At 36.8% G+C, this 24,524-nt stretch overlaps 1 protein-coding gene across 2 annotated transcripts; it reads right to left on the bottom strand.

Moving 5' to 3' along the window:
- Nucleotides 1-1,261: 1,261 nt before the first annotated feature.
- On the bottom strand, nt 1,262-23,566 carry LOC116143099 (mediator of RNA polymerase II transcription subunit 13-like). Of its 2 annotated transcripts, none has more exons than XM_031428508.1 (22): nt 23,462-23,566; nt 23,136-23,236; nt 21,822-21,895; nt 21,555-21,703; nt 21,249-21,335; nt 20,968-21,055; nt 20,802-20,882; nt 20,441-20,518; nt 20,234-20,316; nt 19,510-19,588; nt 19,061-19,390; nt 12,725-12,784; nt 12,362-12,605; nt 11,505-11,741; nt 8,203-9,576; nt 7,262-7,638; nt 6,563-6,650; nt 6,351-6,429; nt 5,527-5,822; nt 3,861-4,962; nt 2,722-3,093; nt 1,262-2,263 (listed from the first exon to the last, which is right to left on the bottom strand). In XM_031428508.1, exons 2-22 carry the CDS (start codon nt 23,157-23,159, stop codon nt 1,653-1,655), a joined length of 5,913 nt encoding a protein of 1,970 aa, XP_031284368.1. In that variant the 5' UTR covers nt 23,160-23,236; nt 23,462-23,566; the 3' UTR covers nt 1,262-1,652. The 2 variants fall into 2 exon arrangements, with proteins under 2 accessions (XP_031284368.1, XP_031284369.1); XM_031428509.1 differs by having other exon boundaries at nt 21,555-21,694.
- Nucleotides 23,567-24,524: the final 958 nt, after the last annotated feature.

Raw genomic sequence — 24,524 nt, 5'->3', positions numbered from 1 at the left:
CAACTCAATGCCAAGAAAACAGAAAGAACACTATTTGTTGCCTCATAGGCAACAAATAATTTTAAGCGGGTGACGAGTCTCCAATGGCATAGCAGAGGTTTCACAGAGAATATTCTAAGTTGCGGTTGACATTGATGGTGATAAATTGTTGAACAGAAGTGGCAACTCATTTTTTTACCATGAAAAGCATGTGACTGGTGCAAAACGCCAAGAGTAAAAACACAGTGATGTAGATCCCCGCCTAAAGACATTAGGAAAGGCTATAGGAGAAATATGTTACAGGATCCTATTAGGTTATTGACAGTAGAATCTGAAAGTAACACTTAGATCCTTACTAGTCATCAACTATTTAAAGATTTTTCCAAAAGTCTAAAATACCCCTAATTGTTGTAATTCTATTTGTTTTTAATATAAGACAAGATTTAGGGGTATTTTTTGTTAACTGATGAAGACTCAAGTGTTCCTTTCAGATTCTAACGTTACTTACACTAAACCTCAGGGATTTAACTCATTTTTCTATAGACTCTAACCACCACATGTACTAATCAAAGAGGATATTTCTTCTAGTTTGTTTCCATATGAATAACTAAACAAAAACAGACACCTGCCAAATCACATCATATGCTTTGCACATGGCCCCCATCAAAGGCAGAAAATACCGCAGGAACAGCAAAGAAAGAGTTGGTTGAAGTAACCTTTGCCTATACTCCAAGACTTGTATGGGACCCAGAAATCAATGTCATTCATGTTCCTTTGCTTCCCCATGTCCCTGTACTTTTTCTCCTCCTAATTACTCTCTTCTTCATCTTTAGTAGAAACTAGGAGGCTTACTTGGAAAATGAACCCAGTTGGTGACCAACATCATTAATCTTCAAACTAAAGTAAACTACCATCTTTATTAGGCTAATTACGAAAAGGTGTTTCGAAAATGAGTACCTGATATTTTGTTGGATTTAAGCTCAGATGGACCCTAGCCTTGAAGAATAATGTGATCTGAATCATGGCTGGCTCTGCTTCAGCTACACTCACAAAATATGATTCACATGTTAGGCATAAAAGGGGTGATTCCACTGATCGACAAGTCAATCATGCATAGACATAATCTCGGAACCGAAGACTGTTTCAGGTCTTCAATATCATTTTCAAAAAAAACCTATCCATCAAAGGAGCATCAAGTACAAATTCGGCGAAAATGTGAGGTTCTCTGACCTCTAAATAATCACCTGATAAGATTACCCATCGCCGATTCTGAAAAGGATTATTGTAGTTCTTACAAACATCTATGAAAGAATTGAGTAACAAAATTGGATGATACAAGATCTCTTAAAAATGGGCGAATCTACTAATCACAGTGATTAGAGTAAAATAGAGCTTTCCAACAAGGCTCATTAACATTTCTGTAATCTGATAACTGTAACTACATAAGTTAGGCCTAACTATCTCGCTTCCTAGACTGATTTCTTTCTGGAAATTCTAAAAGCACAACTACTGATCAGTGAGATACTATTAAATACATAAATACATGTACATGTTATTGGACATCCAAGCATAAAAGCAGTCTCGCATGACCAACAGAGCTAGCTTGTACATTCCCCTTTCATTGAGAAATGCAGTAAGAGAACAAGCGTGTGATGTGCTGCTATCAGACTATCCTACACTTGTGACTTATCTGCCTGCTGTGTAAGCTCTTTATCAGCAAAATGAAGCAACCTTCTCAATCTTAAAACCATATCACAGTGAAAAGGCAGTGCAGTTCGACGCTCCAAGTAAGCAGGGCTCACAGTCATCCATGACAGGGCATGAAGTTCTGCTGCAATAGACTCGAGAATCAAATGGGTCTCTATTTCAAAATCTTTAGCTTCTGAGCTTACAGTCCTTCTTCCCTGCTTGATAATTCCCCTTACGATTTTATCTTGGGTAATGTTATTACCTCCATAATAATCAATTAGACCAACTGAAAGTACAGAAGGCCATTCTTCTTTCAAGTTGTTCTTGCGGTCTTTTCTCATAGATGGTACAGCTTTGGAGACCACAAAACCTGTGGAAACGGGAATTGCAGAGCCTTTACTGTGAAGGAGATGAGCGAGGGGGGGAGACTCGGCAGTAAGGCATGTGGGGAGCTGGAGAGGTGTTGGAGGAAGGAAGCGCATGCTGGGTGATGGGATCAATATGTATGATGCAGATGAAGCACCGAGGGACTTTACAGGGGTGAAACCTTCCAAATAGCCTGACAGGCCCACAGCACTGCTACCTTGACTTCCTCCTGCAGAAATATAGGTAGGAATTCAGAAAACAAAAGAATGCATCATCATGCAGAATATTATGTTCATCTAAAAGGCAAAAGAAGTTACATGACTGTGCTGGTACAAGGGAACGCCAACAAGGTGCTTAAAAAAATGTTAAGCACATCATTTTGGAAACTAGAATTCAAAATCTTTCTTAAGGCAATCTTTGATATAAGAGTGAACTTTGTTTCCAGCATCATACTTGAATATCTTTTATAAGAAAATGTTAATGGAAACTGCTTGCCATTAAAATAAATCTTCAGATTTCAAAAATCCAAGGATGTCTAAAAATTTCTAAGCATTTGTCTTTTAATTCGTTAATGTACCAGTTAACCCAAAAGCATAAGCTATTAGGTAGGAGTTCAACAATAATACTTTAATGTTCTCACAGCAGCTGAATGCAAACAATTAAAATGATGAAAGACTGAAAGCTTACCAGGAGATGGTGAATCTGCTTGATGAACTAAATGTAAAGAATGGTCGATTGAAATTGCAACAAAGCTGATGCTCTGTACCCACTGAAGCAACCCCCTTGAGTTGTCAACCATTGTATGTCCACTAATAAGCTGTTTTCTTGCGGCAGGTTGTCCTAAACCACCTTTCATAAAGCCAGAAGATTTTGAGTGAGGGCTATACAATGGACTAGGTGAGGATGGCAGTGCCCTCTCTTGGATCAAACTCATCTCCTGCTGCTGCAAGGACGTGCCATTACTGCTTGAAGGCATCCCATCAGGCACAGATCGACGTAGTTGCAAAGGCCATTTCTTCATCTCAGACCCACCAACTGAATAAATGGCTTTCTGCCACTCTGTTTAATCATATGACACACCAAATTAGACACAACTCAATGCCAAGAAAACAGAAAGAAACACTATTTGTTGCCTCATAGGCTAAACAAATAATTTTAAGTGGGTGACGAGTCTCCAATGGCATAGCAGAAGGTTTCACAAGAGAATATTCTAAGTTGCCGGTTGACATTGATGGTGATAAATTGTTGAACAGAAGTGGCAACTCATTTTTTTTTTACCATGAAAAGCATGTGACTGGTGAAAAACAGCCAAGAGTAAAAACACAGTGATGTAGATCCCCCGCCTAAAGACATTAGGAAAGGCTATAGTAGTAAATATGTTACAGGATTCTATAGGTTCTTGGATTTTATTTCTTTTAGTATTTAATTTTATGCTTGTTTTCCTTTTACTTTAGGTTATCCTATTCTATTAGGAGAGTGATTTTTTATTCTATTAGAATAATGATTTCATATTCTATTAATAGTAGTGTGATTTCAAGCCTATAAATAGGCCTTAGATTTATATGTTATTCGGACTTTGATTATTAATACAAATTATTGAAAACTCCCTCCCCTAAATTCTTTCTATTTTCTTCTAAATTTCTCTCTTCTTTCTTATCTGTTCTCTTCCTTTCTCTTACCTCTCTCCTTGTCCTACATCATATAGTAGTTTTATTGAATAATATTCCATGGTTAGCTACCAAGTAAATGGCAGTGATCATTCCTGCATTGATCAGCAAAAATATGGAAAGCCGGAATATAAGATGATGAGAAGAAAAAAGGTATACCTAGGTATTCAAGCTCATAGAAACTTCCAATGCGTGCAATCACGAAATCTCTTGGCTTTGCAGCACCGGAATCAGGAGAACATGTCTGCAATATCTGGCAGCCTTGCTGTAAAACTTGCACAAATAGGCATTGCAGACCTTTTGTGTCCTGCCTACTACTGATTCCACCAAATGGAAATATATGGCTGTCAAGCAATTCTCCCCTAGCATCAGTCCAGATGCATACAAGCCAACGCCAGTCCTCTGTCCACCCATAACAGCAATGTAGGCTTGGAAGAGTCTTTTGATGGGCAGACCCAAAGCCATCAGACTCAGATCCATCAAGCTGAGAGCTTGATCCAGCTTCAACACTTCCCACCGAACTTCCACTAGGCATGAAGCCTCCACTAACATCATCGGACAATTGCTTTGATGATTCAGAAGTTGGATTACCAAAAACTGTAGATTGAAGTCCATGCTCTAGGGAGCCAGGTTCCGCAAGAATAAAAAGTGGTTCAAACAAAAAACGAATTTCATCTTGAAGAATAAAATCTCCGTTTCTGTTAGGATCACAACTTAATCCACCAGTTCTAGTTTGCCAGGAATTATCCCAAGTATTAGGCCTCAAGGTAGCATCGATTTCACCCTCTCTAGGAAGGGGAGGTCCTGTCATTCGAGAACCAACACAATCCTTCCACATCCCTGGAATAGAAGTCATTTGAGTTAAAACCGAATGAGATCTACCAGAAAATGATGATGTATTAACCATATCATTAGAGGATCCTCGTAAAATTCGCCGAGCCTTGTTGTATATGGTGAATGCAGTCTCCTTGAGAACAAGAAGTTCATTAAAACCTGGACTTGTAACCCTAAAAATGGCATCAACTGTCACAATTTGCAGTACCAACTTGGGAATGCTGAAACCAGAAATCACTAGAACATTGGATACAGATGCTTCATCCACAGCAGCTGAGCAGCTTAATGCCTTCCCAACCTGACTGTGCAAAATAGATCTCCTGTCTCTGTCAGATGAATTTGTAATTGATCCAAGAGAAACAGAAGATTCAATAACAGTTTGTAGAACGGCCATAGGCTCCGGGAAGGGGCACACCACGTAGATTACCTAAACATATATAAAAGATGTATAATTGGCAATACCAAAATCATTCAGCCATAAACTAGTAATAAAGAGCATGTATGACACAAAAGCTTCAGAATAAATATGATAATTCTGTAACATGTAATAGAGGTGGTATGAAACTATCCATCCATAAACAAGCAAACAGAATTCAACTTTTTGATAGGCCCATTGTCGGATACAAACCAAGTGACTATTGAATAAAACTAAAAATTGCAAAACTTTTAGCATCTGAAACCGGTATCTTCATACTTTCTACAGAGCATATCAGTGTTCCAGGTACCATGGGTCCATACAAAATGCTAACCTTCTAAGGAAAAAGTTTCCACATATATAATTGTTAAAAAATTACATTAAAGCTAAGCAATAATAATGATACTCAATGCAAATGAAAATCCTGGTTTCAATCAATAACAAAGCATAATCAATAATGATGTTTCATGCATCACAAGTTCACAACTGCTTGAGAAATACACCAGTGGGAACCCTTTAAAGACACATGCGCTCCAAACTACAATAGCAAGAAGAAATTAGAGAACTTAAACTCACCGTACAAGGACCACTATTTCCTTCTTTTAGGTTTGTGGACAAACTTGTACCAAGTTTCAAAGCTTTGAGAGCCTTCGAGAGAGACTTTAAAAAGCTTGTCAAGTCCCAGCCATTGGACAGTGAGAGAAAATAATCGCTTATCGATCCCACAAGTGACGCATTACTGCTTTCTATTTTCATTGATTGAGGACAATCCAGTAGAACAAAACCCGAAGATGGTGATTTCCCCGAATCTATCTCCATTTGATTTCCCAAATTCTGTGGTGAATGAGTTCCCAGCTTGCAGGTCTCATAAACTAAATGGGAGAAATACAAATTGTAAGAGTAAGGAAGAAATAATCATTGCATTTCATTTTCATTCTGCTGAATAAAGAAAAAGGGCAACATTATCAACAGAAAAAAAAAAAAAAAAAGTATCAGCACTCAGGGAAAAGTGTGAAAACCTGGGAGCACATAATTGATGTGTTTTACTGGTTTGCAATGTCATGGCAGTCACGGGAAAGTGCACACATGCTTTAAACTTATAGCATAGAACCCAGAGTTGAAAATGAAGTGCTAATAATAGGGACTTTTTTATGTTAGAGATAATTCCTTTTAATCAGGCAGAGGCAAAGCAGATTCACTTCTCTAAGAGAAAAGATTGAAGTATTTTACTAAGTTCAAAAAGAATGTTTCAATTGATGCATCCACGGTAGAACAAAAATACAAAACCTCCTTTGTTTTGCACAAGTGGAAGAGCGAATACACAAACGTTCTGCATATCATGTTTAATTTCAAAAACAGCAATTATACATATAACTAAAGCAAAAATCTCACTAGCTCACCAGTTCCTAGTTGTTGGAAAAAATCGGCCGCAGCAGAAGTAAGGGGATCAATGTCTGGACATATAACACTATAAGTGACCTGCAACAATTTATGCACAAACCAGAGGAAAACAATTTTTTAAAATTCATTCAGCAAAAAGGTTAAAAGGATGAAAAACAGATAGCAATAGTGTTTCATTGATGTGGCTTGTAATTGCTTTCAAGAATCTTACTGGTTTTGGTAAAGCATATGGTTCAAGAGGTGCCTTCTCCCAGAACTGTAAAGAGGTTGCTGACGTCTTAAGCCAATCATCCTGGTACCTATTCACAAAAAGTCACTAATTAAACTTCTGGGCATGATAAAAATATGATAAAGTCAAATGATACAACTGATGCTTGCAGCTGATTGCATGCACTTGATAAAAGGCATATTAGTGATCTCTACATACATTAACAGTTTAACCTTTAAGCTAACAAATGCAAGCCATCTTAGGATAGAATACCGAGTAATAATTCTAAATTAACCCAATAAATCATGAAAAATTTATTATTTCAACATTAATTGTACACTGTTTTTGAATTTTTTGTTTCTCTATACATAAAGTAAACCATCAAATTTATTACTTTTGCATAAAAATTTCAGTTCACTGCATCAAACTTAATCCAAGTATAATCCCAAAAACATACAATGTGATCACCAGAGATCTATCTGAAACAACCTCCCACTTCCCCTACCCCCTTTGGAAAGAGAAATAGATGAACAAACAAGCATCAAGAATGTCATTACATTAGAGCACTTATCAATATGAACAATTACTGTCTCCTACTTGTTACTTTGCTTCTTTTCTTTCTATTTTACAAGTTTGTGGCTCCTTAATATTTTCTCAGATGTCTATGCACAAATTTAATCATAAAGAATTCAGGATGCATACCCAACGAGTATAGCAGGTGAAGGAAGGACATAAAGTGTGGGCCTTAAACGGGCAGACAATTGTTGTTCTGACTCTGAATTGGCAATATCTTGGTTTAATCTCCTTTGGCTTGTTTCATCCATCTTAGTTCCGCCACCAGAAGATTGGGATGGACTCATTGCTTCTCCTACAGATAAAGTAACAGTACTTGAAGAATCTCTGCCTTCACTTACAATAGATTCAGCAGATCCATCAGCTAAGGCTCCTGCATCAACTGATTGAGCACGGCCTTTGCACCAATCAGTGACAGACAACGGACCATCCAAAACGCCAAAAGCAGATTTTAAGGCTGATTTAATTTCAGACTGCAGCAAACTAATTACAGAAGAAGAATGAATCTGAAAAAGCAAATGAAGGAACATTATGTGGTGAAGATCAAGAAAGCTATGTGATGAAACATCAATTAATACATACACAAATACACACATATGATACCAGACAGAAAATTAATAAAATTAAAAGATAAAAAAGAATTAAGATCTCAAAACCAAACTGCAAGGGTGCTTTCTTCAAAATGAGCAAAATCAGTAAACTATTTTATTTCATTTTTCTTTCATAGTGATTAACATCTCTACTTAATGTAATAATAAAAACTTAATGTAATAATGAAAAACTCTAACCATGTATAATAGATTCACTTTCCAAATTTTACACATGATTTGGAAACTGATAAATGTAGGAAAGGTACAAAAAAGGGATGTAATGGGAAGTAACACATAACAATTACTAACAAATACAAATTCATGTTCTACCACAGTGCTGCATTAAAAGCTATCCATGCAATCTGACAATGATGTTTACAAGATATCACTGTCAATATGATCTTTAGCTCAAGTTAAATCAACTACATTGGTAAACAACGATCAGCATAAATAGGATTTCAGTGACACAAAGAAACTTACATCAGCAGAAAGTGGATCTACTAGCTCCACGCCAGCAATGTCCAAGGAGTGACAAGAAGCCAAAGTCCCTCCACAACCAGCATGGACCATGGAAGGTCCACAAGAAAATTCATGCCTCCATTGCTCTTGCAATGCAAGCCAACCATAAGGACCATCACCACAATCCGCATCCAGGGCCACATCAACAAAGGAGGTAGCTTGTTGGACAAGAAATGCCATGCCATCAAGAAGTTCTTGAAGGGGTTGCCTATGCCCATAGGAGAGCATACCTTCCTCACTGAATGAATTATGAGGCATAGATGGACTAGCTTCAATGCTTGGTGAATTAGTAGCTTTTGAAGCTTTAGTAACTCCAACAGTACGCCATACACCAACAGGTGCATTAAGGTGCCCATCAAGTATTCCTCCATCAATATCACCAGCAATCCTAACAGGAATGTTTTCTTTCTTCTTGACCTCATACCTGCCAGACATGCTTTCTGTCATGGTACTTGAGTCACCAGGCAACTGATTCAACACCACGCTTCCAGCGAACCTACTCAAGCTCATAGGTGAAGGGTTACTGGAGAATAGAAGTACATGGCGTATCCTGCACATGGAAGCTTGGAACATAATGCATTCAACTTCAGTTGCAAGCACATTCTTCAGAGGCATAAAAAAATGCTCCGCTCCTAATGTGCCCTCATTCATTTTCCTTGAGACAGCTGTGACAGCGTTTGTAGAACTGAAATTAGAGAATGGGGATAAAAGCACCCCCTCGCTTGGAGCATTGCTGTCTTTATGTGTTAATGATTTCCTGTCATGTTGGTCTCTAGAGCTCTCCACATGAGTGTAATATTTCTTTGACTGGAGGAAACCACTTGAATCATGCTTTCCAGTACTTGGTTTCGACTTCACAGGCATGCCATTCTTCTCATCTGATCCATCAATGCAAGGAGAGGAGGGTGGGGTTGCACCATATACATAATTATTTGTGCTTGAATTTGAACTTTCTACTTTATGAGACTTAGGATGATATGGGCTTCTGAAGATCGTTGAGGACAACTCACTTGTAGGAGTTTCAACTGCTCCATATTCTGGTGCAAAGGTCATCAGTGCTTCAGCTTTCATTAGATGATCAAACTCACCCGTGGAAGAAGCTGGAGTATGGTTCACTGGACCTGATGTCAGAGCACTGTTCGTGACTTCTTGGCTTTTGCTGACACACTCCTCTATGGCCACTGGAGGCTGCGAATTAAAGCTCTCAAAAGAGGGAAAATTAACAGGCACTAGCATCTGATCTGAAACATCCATTAGCACAACTGGACTGCTACCTACATCTCCACTGTCTGGAGCAGAAAAAATAAGAGCCTGAGACTCTGCAGTTCCTGGGGGCTTCACAGAACAAAGAGCAATAATGAGATTGAAAGAAAGTTAAACGAAATCAAAATAAAAAGCATTAAAGAAAGCATAGTAGTTAGGCATAAGATTACGGGAGGCATGCCACATCAACTTCTAAAAGTTAAAGATAAGAACAAGATGGAAACAGACAGAAGAACAAAAAAGATTCCAAATTTCACTGAAATAGAACTATAAGCAATCAACTTTTCAAAAGAAGATTACACATCCTAGAGTAACAATAACATATATGAACCTACATTCATGTCATAAAGATTAGCATCCATGTTTTAAAAACCGGACCGGACCAGCCGGTTGGACTGCTTGGACCGTCGATCGGTCCTTTATCCGGTCTAAGACATAATCAGAACCGTTTATAACATTTGGCTCGGATTGGACCGGATTTGAACCAGCGAAACAGTGTCGAACCGCCAGTCTAACCAGTCCAGTGGAAAAACCAGGTCACTAAGAAAAAACCCACCTTCATCTTCATCTTCACTCCTAACTCTCTCCAATTCTCAGAACTTATCCATTTTAGTCTTCCCTATGAAAATTTTCGCTAAATCTGTAAAATGGCCTCCAACTTTCCCCTCACCTTTTTATCCACACGCCTCCCCTAGCTTCTTTCTCCCATAGATTCTATTGTCATTTCCTCCTCACTTCCCTCTCTGTTCGCTGCTTTCAATCTTCCTCGTGAGAACTAATTGCTGTTTTTTTGTTTTTATTGATTGATAAAAGAGAAGCCACCAAATCTGAAAAATGAACCCCAACTTTCCCCTCACCTTTTTATCCACGCGCCTCCCCTAGCTTCCTTTCTCCCATGGATTTTATTTTTATTTCTTCCTCACTTCCCTCTCCGTTCTTCAGTCTTCCTCGTGAAAATTAATTGACAATTGTTGCTTTTTTTATTTTTACTTATTGATAAAAGGGAAAAGCTTAGATATTTGAAATTGAAATATGTTGGGATATGAAAAGAAAGAAATTAATTAATGAGAGAGAAGAAGAAGGAGTGGTAGAGAAAAGGAGAGAGAAAAAGAAGAGGCTTTTTGCCGATGAAAGAGGCGGCTAGAGAATGGAGATTTGAAATTGAAAAGTGTTGAGACTTGGGATTTGGGAATATGTATTGAAAAGAAATTAATTAAAGAGAGAGGAATGGTGAAGAAAAGGAGTGAGAAGGAGAAAGTGAAAAAGATTGAAGTTTTTATGTATTCAATAAATTATTTTTTTTAATGATGTCAGCGGTCCAACCGACCGGTTGAATTGGTTAGACCGGTCAAATCGGGAACCGGACTTGACCGAGTCAAAGTTCGGTCTGGTTTTCAAAACATTGATTAGCATTGCCAACATAAAGCATGAACTTAGTATTGATGTTGTGTCGCAACCAGAGAACAAGGGTCACACTTCAACCCTGTCAAAACAAGAGTCACACTTCAGCCATGTCAAATCTTCTGAGAGGTCTAAACACAGTCAATTCATTTCAACATGCATGTACTGGCTAGTTTCAAACCCAATCAAGCTACAGTTACAGTAAGAGTTCTAAGTTCTGACGTTCAGGTTTCCCAACTGAAGGAGAAACCACAATATTAAGTAACCCATCAATAGAGTCCCATACCCATCCACCCCCACTCAATACCACCAGTCCATTCAGAAGAAAGTCAACACCCTTTTAGTTTTGCACATTACCCTCTCTATAATACCAACCCCATCACTCAGAATATTAATTTATTAGAATATCAACCATCACAGGTAAGATTTGAAAGAACTTAATCGAAGTGAAGAATTATTACAATATATAATTCTTCCTGAAAAAGAAGGGTTTTATTTTTAAGGACACAAACTCTTAGGAAGCAGAGGAAATATAATATCTTAAAAGCATGCACTATTTTTGAGGTAACATTTGAAATAGATAAAAGAAAAGAAATCACCTCCCCAAAAGGCAAGGCATCATTTTCAAAAAAGTCACCAAAATCTCCGAACTCTGATAGAAGAGCTTGGATATCCATGCCATTGCCTCTGTCATCATCATCCCAGTCCCAGATCTGATCATTTGTAACTCCAGTAATCCCTGAATTATTTTCTACAGAACCTAAATCAGAAGCATTTGTAACTGTACCCAGTTGACCAAATGAGTCTGCCATCCCCATTCGAGGGCGCTTAGAACCCTGCATAGAAATTACAGCTGATTTATTATGCTGATTATCTGAAAATAATTGTAAATAAACAACAATAGAACTTAGAAAACAGTATTGACGTTTCCAACTGCATACTTCTAATCATAACAATAACAAATTAAAATAATAAATCTCTACAGAAGGCAGAAAAAACATGAAAATTTAGTGAACAAATTCTTAAGATTTTCCATCAACCCTATTCCTGAAGAAACATAAAAGAGCAGGCAACCTGCCCAGGCACAACAATAGGATATGGATACCCACTTGGAAATTACAATTTACAGCAAAATACGTGATAAGCACATCCTGTTTCGAACTACATCTACTTCTAATAGCCACACCATTTACCCAAACCAATGTAGAAAGGAGAAAAGACAAACTGCCCTTAATTTTTTAACAAAACAAGCTACTAAATCTAAAATACCATTCCCTAATTCCCATTCCCAACAACGAACAGGTACCGCTTCTTGCAAACATAGAATCACATCTAAACATTATATATAAAAATACAATTGAACTGCAAAAACAGATTCTACTGTCATAAGCATGTAAGGGTACTAATATCAAAGATGAAATAAATGTACTTGATGAATGAAGATAGAAAGTAGTACCAATTTAGGGCCATCATTTTGTAGCTGATTACTAGAAGATAAACCAGACTGCCTACACGTTAAAGAATCCGCATCTGCCTCAAGATCACCAGTTCCTATGGTCATCTTGTAATCACTATCACTGGAGCTGCCACTTACGGAGTTAAAGCTACTATTATTGCTATTGCTACTACTATTATAACCACGAGTATGCATTCCATTGGTTTCAACCCAAGATCCTTCCATTGAGTCTAAATTACCAAAACTGCAGAAAAGAATAACATGACAGAAAATTGAAAATTCAGGGACCATCTGTCAACATTATCATTTATAGTGACGAGGAAAAGAAAACAAACAGTGAGAACTGATGACTCAAACACTAACCAATGCATGAGGAAAGATGAACCAGCCATTGACGGCCCTATCCAATTTTGCAGCCAAAATCTGCAATTTACATCATCTGCGTCAATTTAAGGAACATAAAAAAACATTTGAAGAACAAATAGAAGCAGGCTTTACGACTATTGTAGATAATCATGCAAAATCTTACAGATATTGCATGATTAAGTGTATAAATCTATAATAGGATATTAGGATTGTAATCAATATATATTAGGAACAAATATGTAAAATAGGAAGTTAGATTATTCATTTCCTAGATTAGATTATTTGTTTCCTAGAATAGTTCTTTATTTTCACTATATATGATATATAATTTATCAATATAGAAATAAGAAAATCACAATCAGTTCTCTATTTGTAACATGGTATCAGAGCAATTCTAGGTTGTTTCTCAATTTTGTTTTCTTTTTCTCTGCCAAGTGAGCATTATTTGTGAGTCACCCTGTAGAGTGGCCTTTTTTTCTCACCGCTTGCCTAGGAAGAAGCCCCTCCTGCCGATTGACCATTCCTTGAAGTCCGATCACCGGAGGAGCAACGCGTGAGTCTCAGCGCGCCACCTTTTCATCTACGGCAGTATTCACGCGCTGGTGTGTAGGGGGCGTGTGACAGAGGACAGTGCTTCAATCACCCTTCCTGGCTTCGTCTTGTATTTCTGGCAAGTCTTGTGATCAGTTCCTCAGTATCTCCAGTCAGCTCACGACAGTTTTGTTGATTTCTGTTGGTATTAGATTGTTTCTTGAAGAATTTTGTTGGCTATTTGTGTTGAGGTCAGTTTGTTGATTTTCGTCTGTAAGTTGTGTTGGCTATTTGTGTTGAGATCAATTTTTTGTCTTCTTACCATGGTTGATAAGCCTATACTGATATGGTTCCTGTAATGTCAAAAATTACGTATCATAAGCTTAATGGGTCTGATAACTATTTTGATTGGAGTAAGACAATTCGTCTCTACCTGCGAAGCATTGGTAAGATGATCATCTCATAAAAGATCCGTCAGAAGACGATTCAAAGCAAATATGGTTGAGAGGGATGCCTAGTTGTTCTTACAGATACGAAACTCCATCAACAGTGAGATACTTGGTTTAATTAATCATTGTGAATATGTGAAAGAGTTGATGGACTATCTAGATTTTTTGTATTCTGGGAAAATGAATGTTTCTTGTATTTTTGATGTATGCAAGCCTTTTATTGAGCTGAAAACAGATAGGTCTTTACGGCTTATTTATGGACTTCAAAAGGATATATGAATAACTAACGTCCTTTTACCGGTGAGTGCTGAGTGGAAAGTTCAACAAGCTCAACGAGAGAAAATGGCGGTTATGAGTTTCCTAGCTGGACTCCCTTTTGAGTTTGAATCTGCTAAATCTCAGGTTCTCACCAGTTCTGAGATCACCTCCCTCCAGAGGTATTTACTAGGGTTCTTCGTACAGAAAGCACTCCATTTGTTCAATCGAGTAGTGCTCTTGTAAGTCAGAATAATGACATCGGACGTTCATATAACAGGAGCAATAATGAGGAGGGGTTTCGAATAATCGTGATAATCGGAGTCAGGAGTCAGGAGGGTGGTGCTACTACTGTCATGAACCCGTCATACAAAGCGCACATGTAGAAAGTTGCAAAATAAGGCCCAGAAAACTCAGTCAGCTCATGTTGCGCTACTGATACTTCTGAGAAGACAGTTATGATTTCAGCTGATGAGTTTGCCAAGTTTTCTCAGTATCAAGAATCATTGAAGTCCTCATCTACTTCATCAGCTCTCGCCGAGTTAGGTAAACCAAATACATATCTTATTTCCTCATCCTCCAAATGGTCATTGATTCTAGTGTCACCACATCATATGACAGGTAATCCTAGTCTCTTTTCAACATATCAGTCACATAATTCCTCGTCTAATGTTACTTAGCTGAGGGTCAACTTCTTGTGTTCTTAGGTTTGGGTTTGTTAACCCTACTCCGTTAATTTCCATCCTCGTATTGAGTCTACCACAGTTCGCTTTTAATTTAATTTATGGGAGTATATCTCACTCATGCTGTTAAAGTTGATCTCTTTTTTCTTGATCATTGCTTGTTTTAGGATCTTATGACGAGACATATATTGGTAAAGGACATGAATCTGGAGGGCTCTACATCCTTGACACACAGTGCCAAAACCATTGCATGTTCCAGTATTTCGACCCCTTTTGAGGCGCATTGTCGGTTAGGACATCCTTCTTTACCATTGTTAAAGAAACTATGTCCTCAATTTAATAATTTATCTTCGTTAGATTGTGAGTCATATCAATTTGCCAAACACCACCGTCTTCCTTCAAGTCCAACAGTAACGGGCTAGTGTCCCTTTTGAATTAGTTCATTAAGATGTTTGGGGTCCGTGTTCTATTATGTCTAAACTTGGATTTAAATATTTTGCTACCTTTGTTGATGACAACTCTCATGTAACTTAACTTTATTTAATGAAAAATCGTTCTGAGTTATTTTCTCATTTTTGTGCCTTTTGTGCTGAAGTTAAAACTCAATTTAATACTCCTGTCCAGACATTAAGAAGCGATAATGCCAAAGAATATTTTTTGAGTTCTTTTTAGTCTTATATGAGTCAGCATGGCATTCTTCATCAATCCTCTTGTGTTAACACACCACCCCAAAATGTAGTCGTCGAAAGGAAAAATAGGCACCTTTTTGAAACCGCCCGAGCCCTGTTATTTCAAATGCAAGTTCCTAAACAATTTTAGGCCGATGCAATTTCCACGGCTTGTTTTCTAATTAACCGCATGCCTTCATCTATCCTGAATGGTTCCACTCCTTACAGTGTCCTCTTCCCGTCTAAGCCTTTGTTTTCTATTGCACCAAAGATGTTTGGTAGTATTTGTTTTGTTCATGACGTTCGACCCTAGGTAACCAAGTTAGATCCCAAATCTCTTAAATGTGTTTTTCTAGGTTACTCTCGCCTTCAAAAGGGATATCAATGCTATTGTCCTAATTTTAATAGATATCTGGTGTCACCTGATGTTACTTTCTTAGAAAACACCCTTTTTTTCCTACTTCGTCTACCTATACAAATCAGAGGTAAGACGATGACTTACTAATCTACACTGTTACATCCCTACCGACTACTCCTACACCTGAGGCTTCCCCACCTATTGTTCCTCCTCCGGCACCACCTCCTGTCCGTCCACTACCTCCAATTCGCATTGTCTATTCTCGTCGACAGGAACCTCCTATACCAGTCCTTTCGTCGTTAGATCCAGTCTCCAGTGATCTCGATACCTGTGTTCCTCGTCAAGAAGACCCTCAGAATTCATGTCCTACCCAAGACTCTTCGTCGTTGGATCCAACCTTGAGTGATCTTGATCATCCTATTGCTCTTCAGAAAGGTAAATGTCAGTGTACTTATCCTATCTTTTCATTTGTTTCTTATGATCACCTATCATCTTCTTCTTGTTCTTTTGTGGCCTTACTAGACTCTGTCTCCCTTCCTACAACTGTTTATTAAGCCTTATCTCATCCTGGCTGGCGTGATGTTATGATAGAAGAGATGAATGCTTTAGATGTTAATGGTACTTGGACCTTGGTTGACTTACCTACTGGAAAGAGACCTATTGGATGTAAATGAGTGTTTGCTGTTAAAGTAAGTCCTGATGGGTCAGTAGCTAGGCTTAAAGCTTGTCTTGTTGCTAAAGGCTATGCTCAAACTTATGGAATGGATTATTCTGATACTTTTCCCCCTGTGGCTAAATTGACTTCTGTTCGCTTATTTATCTCTATGGCGGCTACTCATTCTTGGCCATTACATCAGTTGGACATAAAAAATGCCTTTTTACAAGATGACCTTCAGGAAGAAGTCTATATGGAGCAACCACCTGGGTTTGTTGCTCAGGTGAGGTTTGGAAAAGTTTGTCATCTTCGCAAATCGTTGTATGGTTTGAAACAGAGTCCACGTGCTTGGTTTGGAAAGTTCAATCAGGTAGTTGAAAAGTTCGGAATGACAGAGCAAGTCTGATCACTCAATCTTTTACAAACAATCGGCAATGGGCATAATTCTTTTTGTCATATATGTTAACGATATTATCATCACTGGGAGTGACACTATAGGGATTCCATTACTTAAGTCTTTTCTTCACACCTAGTTTCATAAAAAAGATTTAGGAGTGTTTAACTATTTCTTGGGGGTTGAGGTAACAAGGAGCAAGAAATGCATCTTTCTCTCTCAAAGGAAATATGTACTTAACTTATTAACTGAGACAGGAAGATTGGGAGCTAAGCCATGTAGTACGCCAATGTTTCCAAATTCGCAATTTACCAAAGATGGTGAACTGTTTGAAGATCTTGAGAGGTATAGAAGACTGGTTGGAAAGTTGAACTATCTAACTGTCACTCGTCCTGATATTGCGTACTCTATCAGTGTAGTAAGTCAATTCATGTCTTCTCCTACGGTTGACCATTGGGTAGCGTTAGAACATATTCTATGTTATCTGAAAGGAGCTCCAAGACGTGGTATTTTGTACGAAAATCATGGACATCATAATATTGAGTGCTTCTCTGACGCAGATTGGGCGGGTTCCAAGATAGATAGGAAATCCACTACAGGCCACTGTGTTTTTGTTGGTGGAAATTTGGTCTCATGGAAAAGTAAGAAGCAAACAGTTGTGTCCCGATCTAGTGCAGAATCGAAATATAGGGCTATGGCCCAGTCTGTGTGTGAAATAATATGGATATATCAGTTTTTGACTGAAGTTGGTCTTCTGGCCTCTTTGCCAGTGAAATTGTGGTGTGATAACCAAATCGCTCTTCATATTGCTTTTAATCCCATATTTCATGAACGAACTTAGCACATTGAAATTGACTGTCATTTCATTTGTGAGAAAATATAGTAAGGTTTAATCTCTACAGGATATGTGAAGACTGGAGAGCAACTAGGAGATGTTTTCACTAAAGCTTTGAATGGGGTTTGGATTGATTATATTTGTAACAAGCTGGACATGATTAATATCTATGCTCCATCTTGAGGGGGAGTGTTGTAGATAATCATGCAAAATCTTACAGATATTGCATGATTAAATGTATAAATCTATAATACGATATTAGGATTGTAATCAATATATATTAGGAACAAATCTGTAAAATAGGAAGTTAGATTATTCATTTCCTAGATTAGATTATTTGTTTCCTAGATTAGTTCTTTATTTTCCTATATATTGATGTATAATTTATCAATACAGAAATAAGAAAATCACAATCAGTTCTCTGTTTGTAACAACGAAAATCCAACAATGAACCAAAAGGACAGAGAATACAGAGTATAATATAGATTAAAAAACTGATCATAGCAAAAGATAAATACAAGAGAATTATAAAACCAAATTAATGTTTAAACTCAATAGCCATCCAAAAAGCATTACCTTTTCATATAGTCATCAACATTTAAAATCCAAACCACCATAAAAAAAAATCATATTAAAACTCAAAAAAGTAATCAGATATATGAGATAAATGACTCTTTCAAAGTACTCAAAACCACAAATCATATGCATCTCTTCTTTAGTATCAAATAAAACAAAATAGAGCACAGCAAAAAAATTGTGGTTATAATTGCATATACAAAATCAATAGAAGACAAACAATTCTGAGAGAAAGTTAACAAAAATTTATCTAATTAAAAATAATGAAGAAAGAACTAATCACCAAGAGATCTCAAAAATACGGAAACAAAAATAGATATCAATTATTAAGAATCAAAATCACATATGCTTAACCAAGTGGAATAAATATAACAAGAATGACATTTTAAATCTAAACCAGATAATTTATCAATTCCCTAGAACACGAGAAACAAATATAAGACTAAAAATTTCAATATAAAATTCGAAATATAACAATGCTCGAGAAGTTTAAGAACGATAAGTAGATTAAATATAATTGGCATGAAGACGAAACACTGGGTTGATTTAATTGTGAGGCAAAGCATTTTGGTTAAGAAAGAAATAAGAAAAGTGAATACAAAAATGAGGAAGAAAAGATGCAACAAAACAGATAACAAGGTGATAAACAGAGAACTTATATGAATAAGCAGAGGGACAAGGCAATGAAGCTAAACTGCAAGCACTCTTAATAGCCTTGAGACAATTTTGGGGGGAGGGGCGGATGAGTGCCCACTCAGACACCTTCGGTAGTGCCACCAAAGGTACTGCCTTCAATCTGGGGCCAAGACCCTGAAGTTCTTCTAACAAAATTTTCAAAAACACCAGCACTATATCTAGCCAAAAAGCACCAAAATGCTTCTAAACAAGTCAATAAAACTGCTTCAGAATTAGCACAGAATTTATTGTACCTTCTCAAAGAAGATCTGGAGAATGATGTTTGCAAGACAGGGACAAGCACGGCTTCAACTGGATAGATAAATGTCTTTTCATACACCGATAAGTGATCTGGTGGTCCCTTCTGATCACTTCTTCCAACTGGAGGAGATTCAGCAGAGTTATGCTTGGGTAAATTCCTTACTGAATTTGAGTTTGCTTGCGATGTTTTATCACTACAAGATCTAGGGCAACCAAGGGTAACTTCAACGTAGCAATTTTGCCCATTCAGCTGGCAACCAGAACCTTGTGAAACATTATATGGTAGACCTATACATCCATTTGTAGTCCTAGACTTGCCAGCACTAAGAAGATAAAACAGTAGAAGAATATATTAGAGACATATAATTTATAAATAGATCCAATAGAAGAAAAATGTAAAGGTGTGAAAATTTTACAGATAAAAAAAATAGAAATCATTCACCTAAAATATACTTGCTTGACAAGATCGTTCGGACAAAATCCAGTGAGCCTACCACGCATACCATGAGGAGAAACTATCACTGCAAGCATAGTAGCAAACATTTTAAACACAATGAAGGTGACAAGGAAACAAAGACCTTTCAATTTCCCTTAAATGATAACAGTTATGTGATGACCAACCTCGTTATTTATTAGGAAAGAGGAGGTCCTAGAGAGGTAGAAAAAAGAATGAAGGCCTAGAAATAAAATTGTCATCTCACTGTAGTGAGGGATAAGTGCTAAAAGTTCTTACAAGCACATAAAATGAAAAGGTGCAAAAGTTAGGCTAAATGTACATAGGAGGCGGAGTATTTTGCGATCTGAGAAATCAGTAAGATCATAAACTAAAAAAGGTTTGTACATCAGAATGACAGAGATATCTATAGTTGAACATCACAAAGACATGATGAACATCAAAACCAACTACTCAGGTCCACTGAAATCAGTCTCTTTCACAATTGTATAAGGACAAAGGACAATAGTTTTTACTAAACAGAAAATACATAATTTTCCATTTCAGAACAACCAATACTCGTTTCCGCCTTTTTTCTCCACATAGTGCCATAAACTTGCACCAAGTCAGTATGTCACCAATTATTCAAAGAATTTGCAAACTGTAAACTAACATGACCTGGCAAAAAAAGACTGTTTGAAATTCAATTCAAGAACATAAACTGTATACTGACCTGGAAGTTTGAAATTGGAACTGCTGTTAGATGAATGTGCTAATACTCTTTCCACATCACCACCGGAAAGCGCACGTATATGCCTAGAAATAAACAAAGATCTTGATATCAATTTGACACGCATAGAAGGAAAAATATCAACCAGACCAAATGCAACACTATAAAGCCAGGATCTCAAGAAAAAAAAAAGTGTCAGCTCTCACGAACTTTGCAGATACTACAGCATGCACAAAGATTGCCTCTTCAGTGGCAGCAAAGACGAACTCAACTGTTGGATGGCCTCTCCTAAAAAAATACCAGCCAAAAATAAGCCAAATAAAAACTTTGACCTTATCTGCTGAATTCAACTACCACAGACATAGTAAGCCAGCAAAGCTAGCAGAAGCAAAGTATAAGAAACAATGAAAACAACGACATCCAGAAGTAAATCAGTTTTTTACAGGGACCAAAGAAAGATCAAACTCCATGACAACACATGCTATTTTCAAGTCTCGTGCCAAAATTCATGTCTCCATTCAATTCTACTTCAACCTTTAATAGTACTACTAATTAACAAACAATAACAAACCTGAAAGATTCTTCACTTTGAGATTGATGATACTTTGAGAATACATCTCCAAATCTCATGTAGGAAAGTCCAATAAGTGCTCTGTAAATTCCAATATAATAGTTGTCATGAGATTACAATGTTCAAATTTTACCGATTAGTATCTGCAAAATAAATAAAAACAAACCTTTCTATACAGTTCCTTAAAGCCTGAGAAAGGGCGGCTGCAACCTCTTCTGAGTCCCCAGGAGCAACCCAAAGCCCAGATGCAACAACTTCACAAAATTGAATTGAGGATAAAATAAAATATAATCACCATCACAGACCATAACTAGAAATGATATATTGCTTTATCAAAAACAAAAAAGAAAATATGAGGATTTTTTTTTGCGAGCTTGAGTAAACCACACACTATATATATAAATAAAGAGAAAAAAAAATTAACAACTACTCAGAAGTACATAATACCTCTTAATCTTGATACAGCAGCTTGAGCGGTTTCTGAAACAGATGAGTGGCGCCCAGGAAGAAATAGCCAGAGCTTAATCTTTTCATCTATGCAAAAATACATGATGAACAACAATGGTTAGGAATAGCACAAAAAGGGTAAATTATCCCCCTTTTTTTCTTTCTTTTCTCTTCCAAGGATACATTTAAAAGTATTGTGAACTTTAGCACAAAAATCCTCATAAGTTTCAGTTATTTCTTTTTTCCTCCAAATCAAGACTACAGAAAAAACATAGTTGTTTGATAACCACTAACTGCAGTTCTTACCAGGATTGTGCAGACCCTGAGATGGATCCCAAGGTCCAACAAAGGAATTTGTCCATGTGCTGAGAAATCCCTCCTTCTGCAACTGAAGATGAGAAGTAAGTACCAGGAAGGTAGCAGCATCTTTCTGGTCCAGTTTCACACTGTTGCACCTCAAAAGAAATCTAACTTTAGTGGTCTTTCAAATAGGTAAAAGGAAGTACCTACTCATTATTCATTTCACTTGAAATAAAAAATAACTGAGGATATAAATCACCCCTAGGTTCCAACCTTTTATCAGGAAGAGTATTCACATCAGATTCATTGGGGAGAAACTGGAACCATGATACATGATGAAGACCTCCCTGTATAAATCGTAAGTATTATTATATTGATAAAAAGAAGATGTATTAAAAGTTGATACGACTAGATCACAACAAATTTCAGACATGCACATAATGGCAACACTGATGAAACATTTAAAACTAATAAGTCAGATTACAAGGTCATACATGACCACCCCAAGTAATAAGAACATTGTATTCCTTATAGTTTCCATATTCATTACACATAAAACTGTCATAAATAAGCAATCCGGTAGTCAAAACTCTTTCAAATGCTTAAGCCTCAATCTCCAGCAAAAGTATATCCTAGATTTATCCATATGTGCAAAGCTTACACATGTTATACATGATGCTTTTCCCTATTTTGGCTATCATTTTTAGTTAATTAGTCTTTTTCTCAAGAATGAAAGAACCAATCAGTAAAATCTTTTGTTGACCAAGATGTAGACCCTTCACATAAAGATGGTTTCTGTTAATGCATCCAGCCTAATTTTTCATAAAGTCATGACATCTACCAATATTGAGATGAAATTTTAACTTATAACCGATCAATATTCAATATCTATAAACCTGTCCATTTCAAGCACAGGTCCCATCCCCATTTAGGAAAAAAAATAAAATAAATAAGGAGCATGAAAATTTTCACTTTTATAGCTGGCATAAGCAATCTCCTCACTCTCACTGCACTGCATTGAAAACCTGGATCCAGGTTGAAGAGTCACCAGCCCAACCCCTTGGGATTCATAATGACAAGAATAGTTAAGCCTTCTCAAATAGACATGCTGCAATTAACTGGTCATTACACTAATGGGCTTAATGTGCTTATGCTCAACTGATCCCAAACAAATCACCCTGTAGTCTACCACCACAAACTGACAGCTCTACGTGTAGCAATTAATATGCAAAAAATGGGTTTATCTAGAAGCAGCAACTAGAATCTCCCAACTATATATAAACCTCTTACACACTAAAAATAATACTAAACAGTTAGTTAGTTTGTTGGTCGGCCCATCCCCAGACAATCTAAAACCCCAAAACACCATAACTCCAGTCATATTGATCAAAACCTGATGTTAGTCACTCAATAAACTCCTAAGAAAGACGAGACAATGCTCAACCACATTCATAGTCTAATCAAACAAACCTATATAAGTTTCGCAAGCAAAGCAGACAGCTTTTTCGCCAACACCACAACCACTACAAACTTAAATCAATACAGACAAACCAAATTCAACAATCAGAGCAAGAAAGAAACACATACAATTCTGAAAACATTGGTCCACATCACTTATAATTCAGCTGAACCCTCTCCTCAGAAAACCTCCCGAACTCTCCAGGACCTTCCTCAACACATAACTTCACCTGCAATTCATAAAAAAAGCTTAGAAACATCTCGGTAACACAAAAAAAGCCACAACAAACCCTAATTGGAACCGCAATAAACCCTAATTTGAATCTAGAACTTAAACGAAGCGTAATGAAAACATGAGAAGAGGAATTCAGTCGCGAAAATTGAAAATAAAATTCCAACGTTTTCTCGAGAAACAAACAGAAAATGAAATAAGAGAGAGAGAGATCGGTCATCACCTCGAGTGCAAATTGAATCTGTTTGGATTGTCGTTTGTTTTGCGGAGTTCACACGAGTTTCTTAAGGGGGTTGAGTCAGTGAGGGATTAAGATTAAGATTATTAATTATTATTTAACAAATCAAGATTAAGATCGGCTCGGACCGGTCATGAAGATACAATACACTATTTATTCAACGAATATGCGGTCGTTTTGTCGAGTCAAGTTTATTATTGTAAAATTAAAAATAGGGTTCATTTCATTTTCAACCCTTGTAAGATCAATTAAGATTTTTCTCATCATCTGCTTCATCTAGAAACTAGAAAGTGGTAAAGACACCCCTACCCTTAGTGATATACTAGGGCTCCATTCAATTTTAAATTCAAAAGTATGTTTTATCCTTACCATCATTTACCAACTTAAAAAAACTTCTTGATTAAATACTCAATCCAAGCTCCGTTGAAGACTTTTTGTTCAATTTATTAATCACTTTTATATTAATTTCTTAAATTTTACATACATATTACAAGAAATTTATTATATTGTGATGAAATTAATTTTATTAAAAGTTATTTTGTCACGAACAATATATATATATTATGATAAAATAAATAAACATCACATTAAGTATGACAAAAAATTATATGGTGATTAAAAAAAATATTATCATAATACTTTAGCAAAATAAAAAAAATATGTAATAAATGCAGTGGAGAAACATATTTCTATCATAATATTTCGTTGCAAATTTTTGGAGCTGTGTTTCTTGGAGCTCCCATTGGTAAAAGAGAATGTGCTGGTACCGGTGCTTTCTTGCCTTGTCGTGTGAACACGCCTACTGAGACCCGCAAGACGGCAGGTACAGTGAAGATTCATTACCAAATTAGTTACTCGTTTTGTTCGCAGATCTGGTTGTTGATTTATTAACATTTTTTAATAATGTTTTAAAATCATTAGTTGATTTATTGTCGTTTTGAGAGAGATATTGATGGTATTTGTTTGTTTCTCTTTTTAACAGCTTGTTCCATGGTATTACTTCCCGCTAAAGTGGTGCAGGCCTTGAATCTGAACATCGACGACATGG

This window comes from Pistacia vera, unplaced genomic scaffold (genome assembly GCF_008641045.1).
Source record: "Pistacia vera cultivar Batoury unplaced genomic scaffold, PisVer_v2 Contig426, whole genome shotgun sequence".
NCBI classification, from domain to species: Eukaryota; Viridiplantae; Streptophyta; class Magnoliopsida; order Sapindales; family Anacardiaceae; genus Pistacia; species Pistacia vera.
This window is presented reverse-complemented; position numbering and strand designations above follow the sequence as displayed.

Coding starts and splice junctions, on each gene's coding strand:
- LOC116143099 (XM_031428508.1), bottom strand. CDS start 23,159: ATGTGGACCAATGTTTTCAGAATT. Junction 9,577..11,504: donor ATGCCTTGCCTTTTGGGGAG/GTGATTTCTTTT, acceptor TGTTCTGTGAAG/CCCCCAGGAACTGCAGAGTC. Junction 6,651..7,261: donor TCACCTGCTATACTCGTTGG/GTATGCATCCTG, acceptor TTTTGTGAATAG/GTACCAGGATGATTGGCTTA.